General features: G+C 40.2%; 2 protein-coding genes across 3 annotated transcripts in view; one reads left to right on the top strand and one right to left on the bottom strand.

Moving 5' to 3' along the window:
- The window catches only part of igf1rb (insulin-like growth factor 1b receptor), a 43482-nt gene extending 39537 nt beyond the window's left edge, over positions 1 to 3945 (bottom strand). The window contains exon 1 of one of the 2 annotated variants that reach the window (XM_018697473.2): positions 2971 to 3945. In XM_018697473.2, coding sequence (XP_018552989.1) covers positions 2971 to 3061 — 91 coding nt within the window. In that variant the 5' untranslated portion in view covers positions 3062 to 3945. The remainder of the gene's footprint in view (positions 1 to 2970) is intronic. The other variant, XM_051076570.1, reaches the window with a different exon arrangement.
- A 5697-nt stretch (positions 3946 to 9642) lies between these two features.
- Positions 9643 to 16184, top strand: ap3s2 (adaptor related protein complex 3 subunit sigma 2). The gene is made up of 6 exons (XM_018697476.2): positions 9643 to 9851; positions 10388 to 10479; positions 11001 to 11112; positions 11805 to 11876; positions 14071 to 14178; positions 15055 to 16184. The coding sequence occupies exons 1-6, from the start codon at positions 9783 to 9785 to the stop codon at positions 15178 to 15180; spliced, it is 579 nt and encodes a 192-aa protein (XP_018552992.1). The 5' UTR covers positions 9643 to 9782; the 3' UTR covers positions 15181 to 16184.
- The last annotated feature ends 15 nt before the right edge of the window (positions 16185 to 16199 follow it).

Raw genomic sequence — 16199 nt, forward strand, 5'->3', positions numbered from 1 at the left:
CCAAAAGTCATGTTTTGCCACAGTAAAATCTACAAACAACCGGTATACACAATGTAAAAACTTTCCCAAAGTTGAACTCTTATGACATACATTTCAAGGCACACTGTGGCTTGTGGTTTGGCAGTGTACCAGTGTACTGTTAAAAGACGTTAAAGCTGTCTAGCCTTTATTTGTTTTTGGCACTTTAACTGGGGATAATTTTGTTCCCAGATTAAAAAAGAGGGTTTAGAGCTAAATGTTTTTTTTTTTTTTGAGTGTCTAAACCTTCTACCGACAGGTCATGAGAGCCTTTGATGTGCCATTATAAAATGCCTTTGGTGTGATTTAATGCAGGCAGTGCGCTGGTATGGTGGTTATGTCTTTCTCTGTAATCTACTTGTCAGTGCACACTGTCAGCAGCCCTCAGCGAGCTGCATACCTGTTAATACAGTCCCTACACCCAGGCCTGTAAAAAGACACACTGCCTAGTGATGTTACATCACCGCAGCCTCGACGCTTCACCCTCTGTGGCCTCACTGCAACACCAGCATGACCATGTTTCATGGGAACCGCTCTGTACTACAAATCCTAAACAAAGTTTCTGATCAAAATTTACATCTCGTGCACCAGCTGAGTGAAAATACCCATAGCAGGTGTAGCAGTTCAATAACCACCCCTCCCTCTCCTCCTACGATGACACATTTTAAACAGCTGAGTACACAAGCCTATCTCTGCAGCTTTGATGAGCCTCCAGATCACATATTTACTTTTGATAACCTTTTCCCGGCTGGCTGCAGCACCCAGACTGTCTGCAGACAATCAGAGGAAATCCACTAGAAGCCCAATACGACAAGAAATAGGAAGCAATACGCCCTCTAAGCTGGTGCTTCATTCACTGCCACTGGACTGCAGCAAGTCTGTTTACTTCTCATTTCCATCCCGTTAGTGACAGACTGCCCGAGGGGGAATGTATTCATAAATACTTTTCCACATGAGAGGCAAGGTGAGAAGAAATTCGCTGGGAAGCATTAGATCATTCATGACAGATGAAACGTGTTTGGTTCATGTGAAAAGCTGTGTCTGCAGCAGCAGAGCTGAACCTGGTTAACCCAAACCTGCCAGCTGCCCTTTAGTCCCAACTGATACAGTAAACCAGCAGGAATGCTCGAGGTTCAGCCACACAAGGAACCTTTAGACAGCTCCACATCGGAGTGAGAATAAATGTAGGATTTCGATGGGAGCACCTCTCTGCTTTTCCCAGGTTTGTCCTGTAACCACTGGGGCTAACAGTAAACCCCATAACACACAGTTCACAAGCTCCTCACTCTTTCCAATCAACAGAACTTAGTCTGTTTTGCTTGTGAATGTACTTTGGCTTGGTCTATTTTAAAACCCAGACCCTGGTTCAACCCCATGACCCACCCCTCCCCAACCCCTCCCCAACATGTCATGATGAATGGTATGAATCAGGAAGCCTAGTTTACAGTATAGCTGGAAACATGGAAAAATTTTCACACAGCAACACATAAATATAGAAGCTTGAAATTCATTACATTTTTAAGGGTTACAAGCTGAGAGAAGCTGTGAGTCTCAACACGCTGCCATAGTTAGTCACTACAGCGTTTTAAGTCATCTGGGTGGTATTAATTAATTCTTCAAAGTTCTGACAAAGTTTCAAAGCCATATTGTTTACTTCAGTGGATTATCGTTGGATTTTAGTTGTGGTTCCCATTTTGTGTGATGAGAAGATGTTGCTGTGCCTGATCAACGCAACTGCAGCAGTCTGGTATTCATGAAAATATTTCCAAGGTCAAGGTACACTCAGGTTTGTTAAACAAAAGAGAATAATGGTGATGCTAGTGGACAAATGGCGTTCGTTGCTGTGGTTTCCATAAACCTTGAGGGAGTGATATTAAAATGCGAAAGCCTCTTGTAAAGAACACCTACACACAAAAGAATGCCCATGATTGACAATCAGTGCTGTGTTTTTCCACTCAGGTTAGATGTACGTCGTCTCATCAGAAACCCTGGGAAAGCTCTTCCAGAATACTAAATCAAATCCACTTTTTACACTGTGCTGCCCCTCTAAGATCCTGGAGAGGGCTTCCCCATCCTTCTCTAACAAGTTCTGACCCTACAATATGCGGTATGTCTGTCTGCATGTGCTTATTTATAATGTCTAATGTTTATGTCTAAATCTAAAATAGTTTAAATTAATTTTACATTTTCAGTGTGAAAATAATATGTGACATCCCAAAATGTAGACGAGGATAAGCACAACTAACCTTATTACATTATAACTTTTTTCAAATCATATTTCTGTCTCAGTTTGTTTTTTTTGTTTTTTTTGGTTATGATCAAAGACACTTTCAACTTTTTGTTGATTCTGATTCACCACACTGTGACTCAGAGTTAGCAGTGGTGTATATATAGCTTAAACGACTTTCTCCATTGGCTGAGTCATGGTAATATATTTACCAGCACACTTAAACTGACTTATTTTTGTGGTGTATTCCAAAACCAAATTATGACTAGACTTTTCTAGTGCATATAGCATTCACCAAAACAAAGTTAACTACATTTATTTGCACTACTATCACAATAATTTCACATATGAAATGAATTTTCACTAAGATAAAATTATACTTCATCCATACACATGTGGAGTTGTGCTGTTTAATGTAAGTTCAAACCCTCTATTATTCTATAACCACATAACTACATTGGGACATACCATATTTATACTTCTCCACTGACAATACACTAATCCTTCCTATATTATAAATACAAATGTGTGATGTGTAAACTAAAGAAACACATTACTGTTTCTATTTATGTATTGTTGTACTGTATATATAAGGCATGCTATAAAGGTGCTTTAACTGTAACGATGGCTAACTTTATTTCGCGTATGCGCACAGTGTTGGGGGCATGGAGCCATGGAAAAACAATGTTTCCCCGTGTGTAGTAGTGTGGAGTAGCATTACTTACTCTCTGCGGTGGCGGGCCGGAGGCAGGACGACAGACCCAGCATCAGACCCCAAAACAAGGTCAAGCGGTTCCTTTCCGTTCGAGACCTCATTCCTGGATGACTAAATCCTCCCAAATCCTGTAAATAAATACGTTGAGGGGAGAGAACGTCGGCAAAACCTGATCAGAATTATTAAAACGCTTTTTCAAATCTCCTGCCAGCACCTTTTAGCTGCTAGCCGGCTAAAGGAGCTAATAGCTAGCGTTACTACCGAACAGGCTAGCGGGATAGCTCTCTCACGTTTCCTAATGGGAGTCCAACCGTGCTCCAAAAATCACCGATTTATTCCTCTGCTCAGAGAATATGTATTCATAGTTCTGTTTATCCCTGCCAAAAACAACACCGCGTTGATGTGCACAATGAAAACAATGCGTTTAAACCAGCGGTGGGGATTCCTCTGTAATCCGCATCTTCACACTCCATATCTGGAGGAAAAAACGTCCAACGTCCCTCTGCTGGAGGATCCTCGGGAGGCAAGAAAACGGGTCAGACCCCCTTAAAATTGAGATGGAAAGAGGCGGCCTAGGGCATACAATAACATGTTAAATGGATACACAGTCCCTTGAGTGGACGACACGACGTTTTGTTTCGAAATATCCAGGATAAAAATCTGGTTTCAGACCGCAGCCTCCTTCTCCGCCTCCTCCTCCTCCTCCTCAGCCGCTCATCATGCACACACGCACCGTGTTGTTATGGTAGCTGTAATTCACCTTCATAACCAACGGAAAATTGAGCATTTGACCTTGCTGCTCCGGTTCGGCCAAGTCCTGTGGTTATCTAAAGCCCCTCCGTCGCTGGACAGCCGAACAGGTCGCGTAGTTAGACAGATTAATGTACAGGTACATGCACGGTCTCCTTCGGTCAGTCTGCAGTCTGCCGTGTTCGCTGTAAACACGGCGCCGTGCGCAGAGATCGTCTCCGTTTCAAAAGATGAATCACTCGAGGATCTGCCCCGCCTTCCAGTCTGTGAGAAAGTGGGCGTCGCTCTTACTGCAGTTTAGCCACCATATGAGAGCAGTTACCATAGTGACTGGTCTAAGGCCAGTTTTATCTTTGTATGTTTACAGTGTCATGGACCGGGCAAACCGCAGACGATAACTGCATCAAGACTACGCATCTCACCACTCTATCATTGTCATTCGCAATAGGGGGCAGTTTCACTACGCCATCTTCCCCCCCGCCCCACACTCGCATCAGATACACCAGTATGGGTTATGAGGTTAACCGTCACTGAACAACCTCCAAATTCTCCAAATCATTCGTTTGTGCCCCAATGCTTGCAAGTCCACATAAGCGCCAATAAGAGATCAAAAATGCAGACAGAGTGAGACCTCGCGCTTCCTTCCCGTCTCTGGTCACCGCCGTAGCGACTCCGTTTACGACGCGGTGTGGTGGAAATCCGGGGAGCTGATCCAGGATCGGGGTTGTTTTGCTTCTTACAAATACACAGCGGAGGGCTGCCTGTACTCAGATCGTGCCTGTCTGCACCACCTGTAATTAAACTCTTAATCAATCTACGCAGTCACAGAGGTGTCTTCATAAGCATATTGTGTTATCGGCCTGTCATTCATACAAGTACAAATATCACTCGCGTCTTATATGCCGTTGCCCATATCAATTAACCCAACTGTCTGTATTATGTCTGTCTTCACACATTGTTATGCAGACATAAACAATGTGTGACCAGTTATAATATGATGTATGGCCATTTACCTTTTCTAAATGTACAGTGATAGAATTCGTGTTACAGTGCAACTGACTGATTAAATCACAGACTTGGAATGGATGAGGGATTTTTCCACAATAAACATTCAACATTTTGGAAATTTAGCCCCTCAGATTCATCTCATTCTATGAAGACACCGAAATGCTGCCATCCCGAGGAGATAGAGACCAACTGCAGACTTTTAATCCGCGGTAAAATGAAAGTGTGATGGGTAAAATGTATACCAATTTGCTTAAGAAATTCTGAATAAGTATATGCATATGTAATAAGTAAGTATAATATGTGAATGTGTTCCTTATAAAGACATAGGTTGAGATATGTTTTTCTTTCTTGGTATGTACTTAAGTGCAGGTATCAGCAGATATAGACCCCCTAACCCTGGAAGTATTGGTGTTTTGTCCAACCAGAGCTAAACAGTCTGCTAACCTTGCCCTTGCATAACCCACTGAGCTCTAAAAAAGCCACAAAACTAAGTCATGCTATATCTGTGTCAATCATATTCATGGGGAGGCAGAGAAGTTCAAGTGGTGTCTGGCATATTTGGGGATCATAAAAACAACTCATCAAAACTCACCGTGACTTTTACTTTGTTTTAAACACAGTGGAGCACAGGTACAGTTGCAACGATCTTTTGAGGCCTGAGGCCCAGGCTGAGGAAGTGGAGGACCAGCAGCTTGTGATGCTGTGAGAGAAGCAGACAGTAAACAAAACCGTCCATAGAGGAGCCCCTGACAGTTTTGATTATCCCTGTAATTACAGGCCGCTTTCATCACTTCACAGAGCAGAGCACAGAGGCATTATTTGAACGCCACACATTACCTCAGCTCTGGCAGACAGCACTCGGCATCCGTCACAATCCAACAATTAGCACTGAGAGGGGAAAAAAAATGCACATTAAAAATGAAGTGAATATCAGTGGCCACCCAAGAGTCCAAATACAGTGAGTCACCCTCTAACAAGTGCTCACTGTACCAACATGACCCCCCTGTGCCAGAGAATGTTGTGCCTGTCCACTTGCATTTGTTAAGTCCCCATTAAAGTCCCCATGAAGGCAGCCGGCGGGCCCACCTACCTCGACTGTCCCGGTGGAATCCATTCTCGCACTGCACTCATGTGGAAATAAGCCTGTTTACCACCAACGGGTCACACATGCTAATGAGCGTCTGTTTGTTTTCCACTGTGCTCATGCAGGAGGAAGGGAATTTAGGGGGGAAATAATAGATGATATGCAGACAACAGTCCGGTGGCTTTGCAGCGCTAATGATGAAAAACGTACAACAGAGAATTAATGGATATGAAATCAGAACAGGAAATGTGGTCCGACATATTGTTGCTGCTGAGGCCGATCACACAGAAATACTGACTGTTTCTGGCCTGGTTTGAAAGCAGTGTAGCTGTGGGTCAGGGATCCCCAGATACAGTGACATAAAAACACAGACTCCCAAATGGTCTCTTAAAACTAAGGTATGACATTGTGTAGAATGATATTCTTGTCTAATCCATAAACTGTAGATACTACAGTCTGTGATCCATATTGATGACAGAGCAATGTATCCTCAGAGAAGTCATTTTGTATTTTTCCCCCGTCACAAAATGAATACAAAAAATACATTTTAATGTTAAGAAACTGTTTGCTTTTACAAATAGACTTTGGAAACCACCATACAGTATACATTCTCAATATTCTATACAGCCATTAAAATGAAGTACATGTTAAATTTTCCTTCAAGATAAATTATTATAAATTTTTATTTCTCCAGATACAGTACATCAAGCAGACTCTTCACTGAGAGCAGAGATTCAAATCAGACCGTTTCCTAAAGCACTCAGCCATTATCTGTTGTGAAGCTGCTCAGAGCAGGTCTTTGCTGATAAAGAGCATCTGTGATTTTCTTGGATAAGTCTAGGTGACAAATACTATGCCATATTATAACAACTCTACTGGTCAGAAGTAGAACACCTCAGTTTTTCCAGTTGCTATTTAGATTTCCATAATTCAGTGTCTCAGTGTTTCTGAAATGGCAGCATAGAACAAATAAACAATTGGGGATTTTAAAAATGAAGAATCTTTGAATCCTCTTGTTGAATTAAATTGAATCTAAATTTTTGTCTCCAAACACATCCATGATGCTCAACAATGGAAATCAGATATCACTCAGAGAGTTTGTTCCAACACTGTTGCAGAAGTTTCCACAAATGTGTTACACCTGCAGTTTGCTTTGCTTTCACTCTCTGTCCAGTTCATCTCAAACCAGCTCGATGTGGTTTAAACCTGGAGACTGTGCTGGTTCTCTCCATTCAGATAACAATATATAGAACTACTTTCTGCACTACAGCTCTGTCCTTAAAATGCATCAGAGGGTGTAGTAACAGTTTGTTCCAGTGCTGCCTTTGTACAGAGGGTTTGCAAGTAATCAGCAAAAGTTGGAGCACCTGTAGAAATTGTTTGCATTAATTGTCAAGGCTTCATTTACTTCCATTGCTGCAGGAAACCTGTGTGTTTTACATTATCATTATTATTATTTTAATACCTTGGGCAGTTTATCCTTTAGTTGTGTCGTGTAGAGATTTAGTGTTACTTTATGTTTTGTCATGCTGTGTACTGTGGTAAGAAAAAGTAAGTGAACCCTTTGGAATTACCTGCATTTATATATAAATTTGTCTTAAAATATGGTCAGAGCTACAATAATTTATAATAAGTAACAATATCAGTAACAAAATCACTGCACTGGCTTCCTGTGTGTCAGAGAATAGATATTTAAGTCCTATTACTTGTCTGTAAAGCACTAAATGGTCTTAAGCTTAAATACATCTCTGATTTACTTGTACATTAAAGGGCATCCGGACGCCTCAGGTCATCAAGGGCAGGTTTACTCAGTGTTCACAGAATCAAAACCAAGCAAGGTGAAGCAGCTTTTAGTCTCTATGCTCCTCACCTGTGGAACAAGCTTCCTTAATCTTGAAGTCTGCTAAAAACTGTCAGCTAATTTAAATCAGGGCTTAAAACATTATTGTTTGCTGTGGATTACCAATAATTTTATTTTAATAATTTGTTTGTTTTTTATTGTCCTTTAAATGCAATTTTAACGTCTAAATGTCTTATGTTAAATGTTTTCATTTTTTCTATGCCTCTGTAAAGACAGTTGCCGTCTAACACACAAATCATTGTATTGTTTTTGTCTGAATACATCATTCAAACATTCACAGTGCAGGTTGGAAAAAGTGTGTAAACCCCTCAGCTAACGACATCTGCACAAGCTAATTGGAGTCAGGTGTTAGCAAACCTGGATTCTAATCAACGAAACAAGGTTGGAGGTGTGAGAAAAAAAACACTCAAACGTGTTTTGCTATTCACAAGAAGCATGTGATGATGCCTTGCAAAAAAGAGATCTCAGCAAACTGACAATAAAGACCTGCTGATTTGAATAAAGCTGGAAAGAGTTACAAAGTGAGAGAGTTTACACACTCATCTGTCCACAGTTAGACAAACAGTGCCTAATCGTCTGTGGCTACTCTCCCTAGAAGTGGGTGCCCACATTTTTGTTCATGAGTTTACCATAACAAATCATGGTGAAATGGTTGTACGGAGCATGGTGTCCGTGGCAGAACACCATGGCAGAAGCCTCTGCTCTCCAAAAAAAAAAAAAAAAAAAAAAACCTTCCCTGCACACCTGAAGTTTGCCAAAGAGCATGATGACACTCCACAACATGACTGGGAAAATATTTTGTGCACTGCATGTTCTTTTGGTAGAACATGCAGTGCTATGTATAATTTAAAATACGGTACGGTACATTTTATAAAAGGGCACCACATGCCAACATGAAAACAATATCCTAACAGGATGCATCATGATTTGGGGCAGTTCTGCTGCCCCAAGTAGAAGACCCCAATGCCTCATGAACCCCATGACCCTGAGTATCTGCGGAGGATTAATAAATTCCTATTTAATGAATTATAGTATTGTCAACTAAATATAAACTAAATATTTGTTTGTCAATGAAATAGATATATTACTTTAACCAACTCAAAAAATTCTGAGGCTTTAGTTTGTAAAGTGATGGTGCAGATTTTCTCATGACCATTATTCCCACTGGCTAATTCAACTCTGTGTTTAGCATATGTATGATTTTTGAGACCTCTCGCTGTTATATTACATAATTTAGCTTTTTTTCCCCTCCAATTTAGTTACCAACAACTAACAAAATCACAACAAAGAAAGGTACAGCTGGTGTGACATCACCGCTTTGAGATTTCAAGGCAGTGTGAAGCAATGGACAAAGGTACAAAGGGTCCAGTAATTATGTGGTGCCTCAGTTGCTGGTGCATTAGTCACAAAGACTGCAAAATTATGTAATGCGACGGTGAAAAAGTCTCAGAACTTATGATGACACATGGGAAACACGGAAAAAGAGAAACAGTGGAAACCCCCCATCAGTGTTGACTCAGGATACTTCATAAGATATTGGCTCGACAACAAAACACAGAGCATCAAAAAACTGTTTCATCAAAAAATAATAACTATGAGCTCATAATACAGGGCTCCTGTATTATATTTTATGATGTCTAAAGGCTAAAAGCTTGTCACCGTCTTTTGAGAATTATGGGACATACAAATAACAATTCTACTTATACGAAGCAGAGAAACTGTACAAAGTTCATACAGGCTGTATTATACTGTGTTCCAAGATTATGTTTTAAATAAATTTAAGCCATAACATGTGCTATATAGTCAATTAGGTCGTGAATGTTGCATAATATGTACAAAACATATATAAAATACATATTTCACCTCACATAGGCCACAGCAAAGACATTTGACGGAAGAAAACAAGGCTCGAATTTGTATAACCTGCGCGGAACGAAATAATTAAAGTGTTTGTTTGGGGCCGACTGTTAATATTGAGACGCAACCGGATGTAACCGTTTAAGTCTTCCGGGCAGCTGAGAGGCCGTTCAGAATTCTAGCTAACGTCTTCTAAACAGTCAAAATCTTAATATTTTATCAGTTATTTCCTATTGTGATTTTACAACTACACATAATAACAATGATTAAGGCCATCTTGATATTTAACAACCACGGAAAACCGCGGCTGATCCGATTCTATCAATATTTTGTAAGTATCTGAAGGGTTGCTGTTCAAAACATTAGCATTTTTGTATTATGCAGCTGTCTTCACTCATTTGGCTAGCGGTCAGTGGTGGCTTAATTTCCGCCAGCTTTTACTGACAAATATAACCGAAAAATATGATCGGTGTGTCTCGTTGTCAATAACTAAGGTACAACTTACTGAAAACTTGATGCTAACTTTAAGTGGTGAAAAGGGAACCAAACCCAGACCTTAGCTAGCAACTTCTTAATTTCATTTCCCTCCTGTGCAGACAGTAATATGTCCTAATAAGACATTTTGGGAATGTACCTCTCTAGGCACCATTAATAGGTATATATACAATAGGTATAGGTAAAACACATGTAACTTGTAACTACCAAAAGTTATAAACGCGTTGGTTTATAACTTCTGGTTCTGTATCATTATCTTTTACTACTTAATCGGTCAGCTAGATGGAAAGGTGGCGTAATCAACCAGAAACTAAACTAATATTTCCTAGGCTGGTTCGCACTTAGTAGAGGTTGTAACGTGTTTTCTTGCAGGCGGAGGACATGCAGCAGCAGATCATTCGGGAGACTTTCCATTTGGTGTCTAAGAGAGACGACAATGTCTGCAATTTCTTGGAGGGTGGAAGGCAAGTAGTGCTGAAGCTGCTTCAGCTGATTCAGCTGATTCTTTATGTTGTGATTTTTTTCATGGAAAGACTGAGGCAGTGTGACAGCTAAATGTAACATTATGTGAGACTTTAAGTCTATACTGGCACAGACTGAAAGGCACACCTGTAGTTTAAGTTATGATGTGTTGTGACATTTTGACAAAACTTTAAAGACTAAGCACTGTAAACCCAGGGCCTCTCACTCTGATGTCACCATGGAGGCTGACATCACCTGGCAGCACAGAGGAGCCAGCAGCTGACAGCAGATGCAGTAGCATGTTTTTACCATTAGATGGAGGCAAACTCACAAAAGTTGACACTTATTTTATTTCTCTGACCAAATCCATTACCCATAGACCCAACTGTTAATTTAATTATAGCATGTGGGTTTTTTTGTTTGTTTTACCAAGCAGACCTGTCATTTTTGGTGTCCCTGTTGCATGCAGTGTAAAAGTAGACCAGAATCTTCTTGGAACATATCATTTTTTGTGTGCTTTCAGTCTCATTGGCGGCTCTGATTACAAGTTGATCTACCGACACTATGCAACCCTCTACTTTGTCTTCTGCGTGGACTCTTCTGAGAGCGAGCTTGGCATTCTGGACCTGATCCAGGTCAGCTTCTACTTCATAAACATATTTAATACACAGTTTTGAAGTAAAATCAGACATCCTTTTTCCCACATCACCCTTTGTTTGCTCATACAATTACCCAAGCTTTGAGAGATGACACAGTCTGCCATTTGAATTATTACACAAGCTGCTTTCCATTACATGATGCTATATTTAATTAAATAAGCGAAACAGGATTTTTAAAAACTTTTAAATTTTTAAAAACTTTAAAATCTAAAACTAATGCTGATGTAATTCTGGAAATAAAACACACTCTTATGATCATCTCTGGAAATCTCTTTGGATAAGTTGGTTATGTACCAAAAAATTAGGAATTAGGAAAAGTTCAACTTAGTTATTATGTGAAATGCTGACACACTTTTTCTTTATCAGGGCTATCTTTATTGTCCCTGTGGGGAAATTTGGATGTACTTGTGGCAACATATAAAAGACACACACACACCCACATAACAACTTCAGCAACATCAGTATTTGAATCAGGAGTAAATGTGTCAAACTGCTCCTACATATTTAACGGCACATATGATTAGTAAGAAAGAAAAAAGGTCCTGCTGGAGGTTAAGATCATTACATTGCAACTGACTTCATGTGTTAACAGATGATTATACATTTGTTATGCCCTCAAATATAATTATAATAATTATAGTCTTATATAATAATCCTCTTCATTGTAGGTGTTTGTGGAAACACTGGATAAATGCTTTGAAAACGTCTGTGAGCTGGACCTCATATTCCACATGGACAAGGTGAGTGTGGAACAGGGGAGCCTTTTCTATACTTTCTTTTTTCTATAAAATGAATTGACTGCTTGTTTGATATAATCGATTAATGGTGTCCGTTATCTTCCACGTAAAAATGCCAGATTTTGTCCCTTTTCTTTGTCACATATGACAGTAAACTTAATATCTTTGAAGACAAACTGAAGACATCATTGTGGGTTCTGAGAAATTTAGAATAATTTTGCTTTTTTTTTTTAAGACTAAATGATAAATCAGTAATGAAAATAATCAATTACTTAGCAGCCCTAGTGTTGTGTGTGCCACAGTGTGCCCAGAAGCGTATGAGTAGCTTTGGCTTTAACAGCACAAAATGACCTGCTGAACTGTGGCCCTTCTGCAGTGTCAGAACAACATTCACTGATGTTTGTAATCAGTAGAGCAGCAACTCCAAAAATATTTGGATGTGTTGTTAATTTGCTGGCAGTGCAGATTCAACACTTCTTCTTGTTCCTTCACAATGAAAGTTAATAATTCTGTTTTTCATTGTGGTTAACTAAGCTGGTAGTTCGTCCAGTTCTACATTTGAAGAATTCAGTTTTATGCAAGTAAACTGGTTAGGTGAAGACCATATGCGACCATGTGTGCAAAATTTGCACCGTGTTCTACCCTTTAACATGTACCTTGAGGTAGCCAGCATCTGTGAGAACATTAAGGGCTTTGTTCACCGAGTCTGTTATTTAATCAAAATGTCAAAACACTCATGTTGACTCAGTTATGTTTATTGTGTGTGTGCAGACTCCAAAACGGCAGTTTGTTATGAATGGTTTTGCTTTTCATATTAAGTAAGAGGTTCAGATAAGGGGAACTTTATATTTATGGAGGAGCTATCGAGAGACATGACCCTGAGGTAATGTGCAGCGTGTGTTTTTATCCCTTTTGTGCAGCCAGCTGCTTTCCAGGAACAGCTGCATTGCTGTAATTGATCCAGTTCTTTTTGGTGTGTGGGCAGAGCATTTTTCCAAATACTGTATGTCAAACCGGGCACCTGACATCATAAAGTAGATCCTGAAAGAGCGATTCTGCAGGTCTGAAATTTTGGGCTCAGAAGTGAAAACGTCTGTGCCTGTTTTAACATGAGAATTATTGCAAAGAATGATGAAAAGAAAAACATCAGTGTTCAAGGTTTCCTCTTTTTCAGATGATGGTTTAAAAAAATGCATTTATACTCTGCACAGGCTCCTTTTAGAATGAACCTCTGCTTTGTTCAGGCTACAACAGGGCCTCTTTTCTCTCCCTGGAACTGGGCAAGAAGTGTTGCTGGAGACTAATCAGACACATCTTCGGCCATCTTGATTGAATTTTCCCAGCAGGAAATTGATGTCATGTGGTGCAGTGGGGTTTGGCCTGAAGAATGTTCCCAAGACAAAACTTGGAAATATTTCTGCTAGAGTGAAAACCCTTTGCTCTCAGAAAGTCTCTTGTTAGCTGGACAATGCCGACCTGCATGACATCTCAAAAATATCGTTCTACACATATGCAGGGTTTTAAAACAGACTAAATATTATTAGCCTTTTGTGCATGTATGCGGATTAACAAATTTCTTAGTCTCATGTCACTTCATGCAGCTATAATACATGTAGTCTGACTCCCTCTCTGCAAGGAGAAAATTTAGGAGTGCAGATTTATGGAATGCTGTAACTCATAGATTTCAAAGCTGTTGCAGGCATTTCCTTCCAGTTTATCATCCTTGACCTCAAATTAGGTCTGCAGTAGAAGACAGTCTCATGCTCCCAAAATCTTTTCCGCCCACAGGAATTCACAAATCTAAACTCAAGAGTAAAATTGAGACTGTCTCCCAATGAGCCATGAGTGACAGCTACTTTCCAAAGGGAGCTGGACTCTTTATTACCTCTGTCATCCTTCTGGTGTAGAAAAATGCAGAAGAGCTGAGTTGCTAAACAAGACACCAATGGAAACTACAAATTCTAACAGCTACATCTGGCTGCCATTTAGAGCAGCCAGTGCGTGATGTTGTCTAATTTGTGTTTTATTATTGAATTTTCTACATGACATCATTCACATTTGTCTGTTGCATTTGGCAGTGTCATCCCTGACACCACGTCACAGCAAGTGTGCACTGAGACCTGTTTTAATCGCTGTAGTTCAACCAGTGCGCAAGTGTGTTACTGTGTATTAACCGCTGTGTTGTACCTCTCTGTAGGTCCATTACATCTTACAGGAAGTGGTGATGGGAGGCATGGTGCTGGAGACCAACATGAATGAGATTGTAGCTCAGGTGGAGGTGCAGAACCGCATGGAGAAGTCAGAGGTCAGTCTGTCAGCCACATTAAAAGATCATGACAGTGGGTATTTGCATGCCGTAGCTCATAAATTGTTAACTGTTTAATCTTCTCACTCAGACTCATTGTTTTCCAAACCACAGGATTTTAGAGAGGAATATTTTTCTTTTGTTTCCCAGGGAGCCCAACTGCTTACCATTTACTTTGCTTTTAGAATCAACTTGAAGAATTGAGACGTTAAATCACGTTAAACATAATCATCATTGTTTCCCCAGTTCCAGTCTTCTGAATCTATGCCCATCTCAGATTTGTTCAGGAGTTCAAACAGGTCTGGTACTGTGCCTGTTGACGCCTGTTTCCTGTGGTTATAGAAACAACTGACTGACCAGAGCTTAGTAGGCTCAGTAGCTAAGAATGGGCATGTCACCTTCCCTACATAGCTAGCTGGCTACCTAGCTAGCAAGAGATAAATAAGGATTGATGGGATTGACACAGCTTTATAAGTTATTTAATTTCAATAAATAACATAGAACTCCACCGATTTTTAGCATTCTACTCCTTTAACATTATCAGTCTCACAATGGACAGTTTTTTTTAAGAAAGCATCAAAACCTGGATCTTACATTACCCACAATGCACTTCAGCCACTGACAGTTTGGTCACATATTTGGGTGTGTTAAGCTTGAGCATTGAGCTGCTGAGTCAAATCTGACTCAAGTGACATCACTTGAGTTGTGTAAAACCAGTGCACCGGTGAGGAACGGCTGAGCCTGGCTCGGTTCAAAGAAAACTTTCCATATGAAAATCTAAAACTTACTTTACCATTGTGAAAGATGCTATTATCACATAAGAATTCCACACACAGTGACTTTAAAGTTGATTTCTGCATTGTCTTGTTTGGGCAGGGAGGTCTATCAGCGGCCCCCGCTCGCGCAGTCTCTGCTGTGAAGAACATGAACCTGCCCGAGATTCCCCGCAACATCAACATCGGAGACATCAATATCAAAGTGCCGAGCCTCTCCCCGTTCTGAGCAGCATCCCAGCTGAGCTCTGCAGGGCCGATGTACTACTGATGTCTCCATTTCCCCGCTGTTCCCCTCCACCCAGCTCTGTGGTTGAGACAGAACTGTTTTTATATATGTACTACAGAACCACAGCAGCTTACTCTCCCTTTCATTCCAATCTTTTCACATGCATGGGAGATAAGCTGTGGATTATTTTTGAGTTCTACTGTATACAATTTACAGATTACTCTAGCTGAAGGATTTGCACAATAATGTAAAGTTTGATTCTTAAAATCATCAAGAGTAATGTTAAAATCTATAAATTTTCTGCTTTTCTTTCTTTATAGTTGTCATGTTGATTTCCTGCTCTTCCTAAAAGAATGATTGCTGTGTTGACCCAGTGTGTATTTTCTTGCACAACTCTTCCAAATCTCTGACGTTCATCACTGATTGTTCTGCCTAAGTTTTGAAAGCGTTCCCTCCTGTCTGAAGGAAGCTTTTGGACTGAGCACAGTCCACTGTAATATGATCCTTTGGCTTCTGTGTTGGACTATAATTACTCAGACACATCTTTATTTCCTCCTCCAAGTGTGTGTTCATACAGCTTGGGATTAGACTCCTCCGCTTAGCTCTTGTCACTATTTATTTTCCCTTCTCCGTAATATATTGTGTCTCTGACATTCTTGTGTGATTAATATAATTGTCCTACTGGGTGCAGATTGTGCTCGATGTGACAAATGTAAATGCTTTGTAACTCTAGCCAAGTTTTAATGTGTTGTGATAGAATCTTGCCAACATCTGCTCAGAGAGGCAACAGACTAATGTTGACCTTTTGTGGATCTTTTCAGTGTTTCTATAAAGTGTGTTTGTGTGTTTTTGGGTGTATTTAGTAGGCTGATAGAATCAAAGTCAGACTTACATTGAAGCCATACTCAGTTTTTCCATAAAATCCTGTCAAGCCTCTCAAGGAAGGGAATGTGTCTCAGTGTCAAAGACATTCCTTGCCAAGAAATTAAACACATGAAAATACACTCTCTGTGGCTGTG

Source organism: Lates calcarifer, linkage group LG2, assembly GCF_001640805.2.
Source record: "Lates calcarifer isolate ASB-BC8 linkage group LG2, TLL_Latcal_v3, whole genome shotgun sequence".
Lineage (NCBI taxonomy): Eukaryota > Metazoa > Chordata > Actinopteri > Centropomidae > Lates > Lates calcarifer.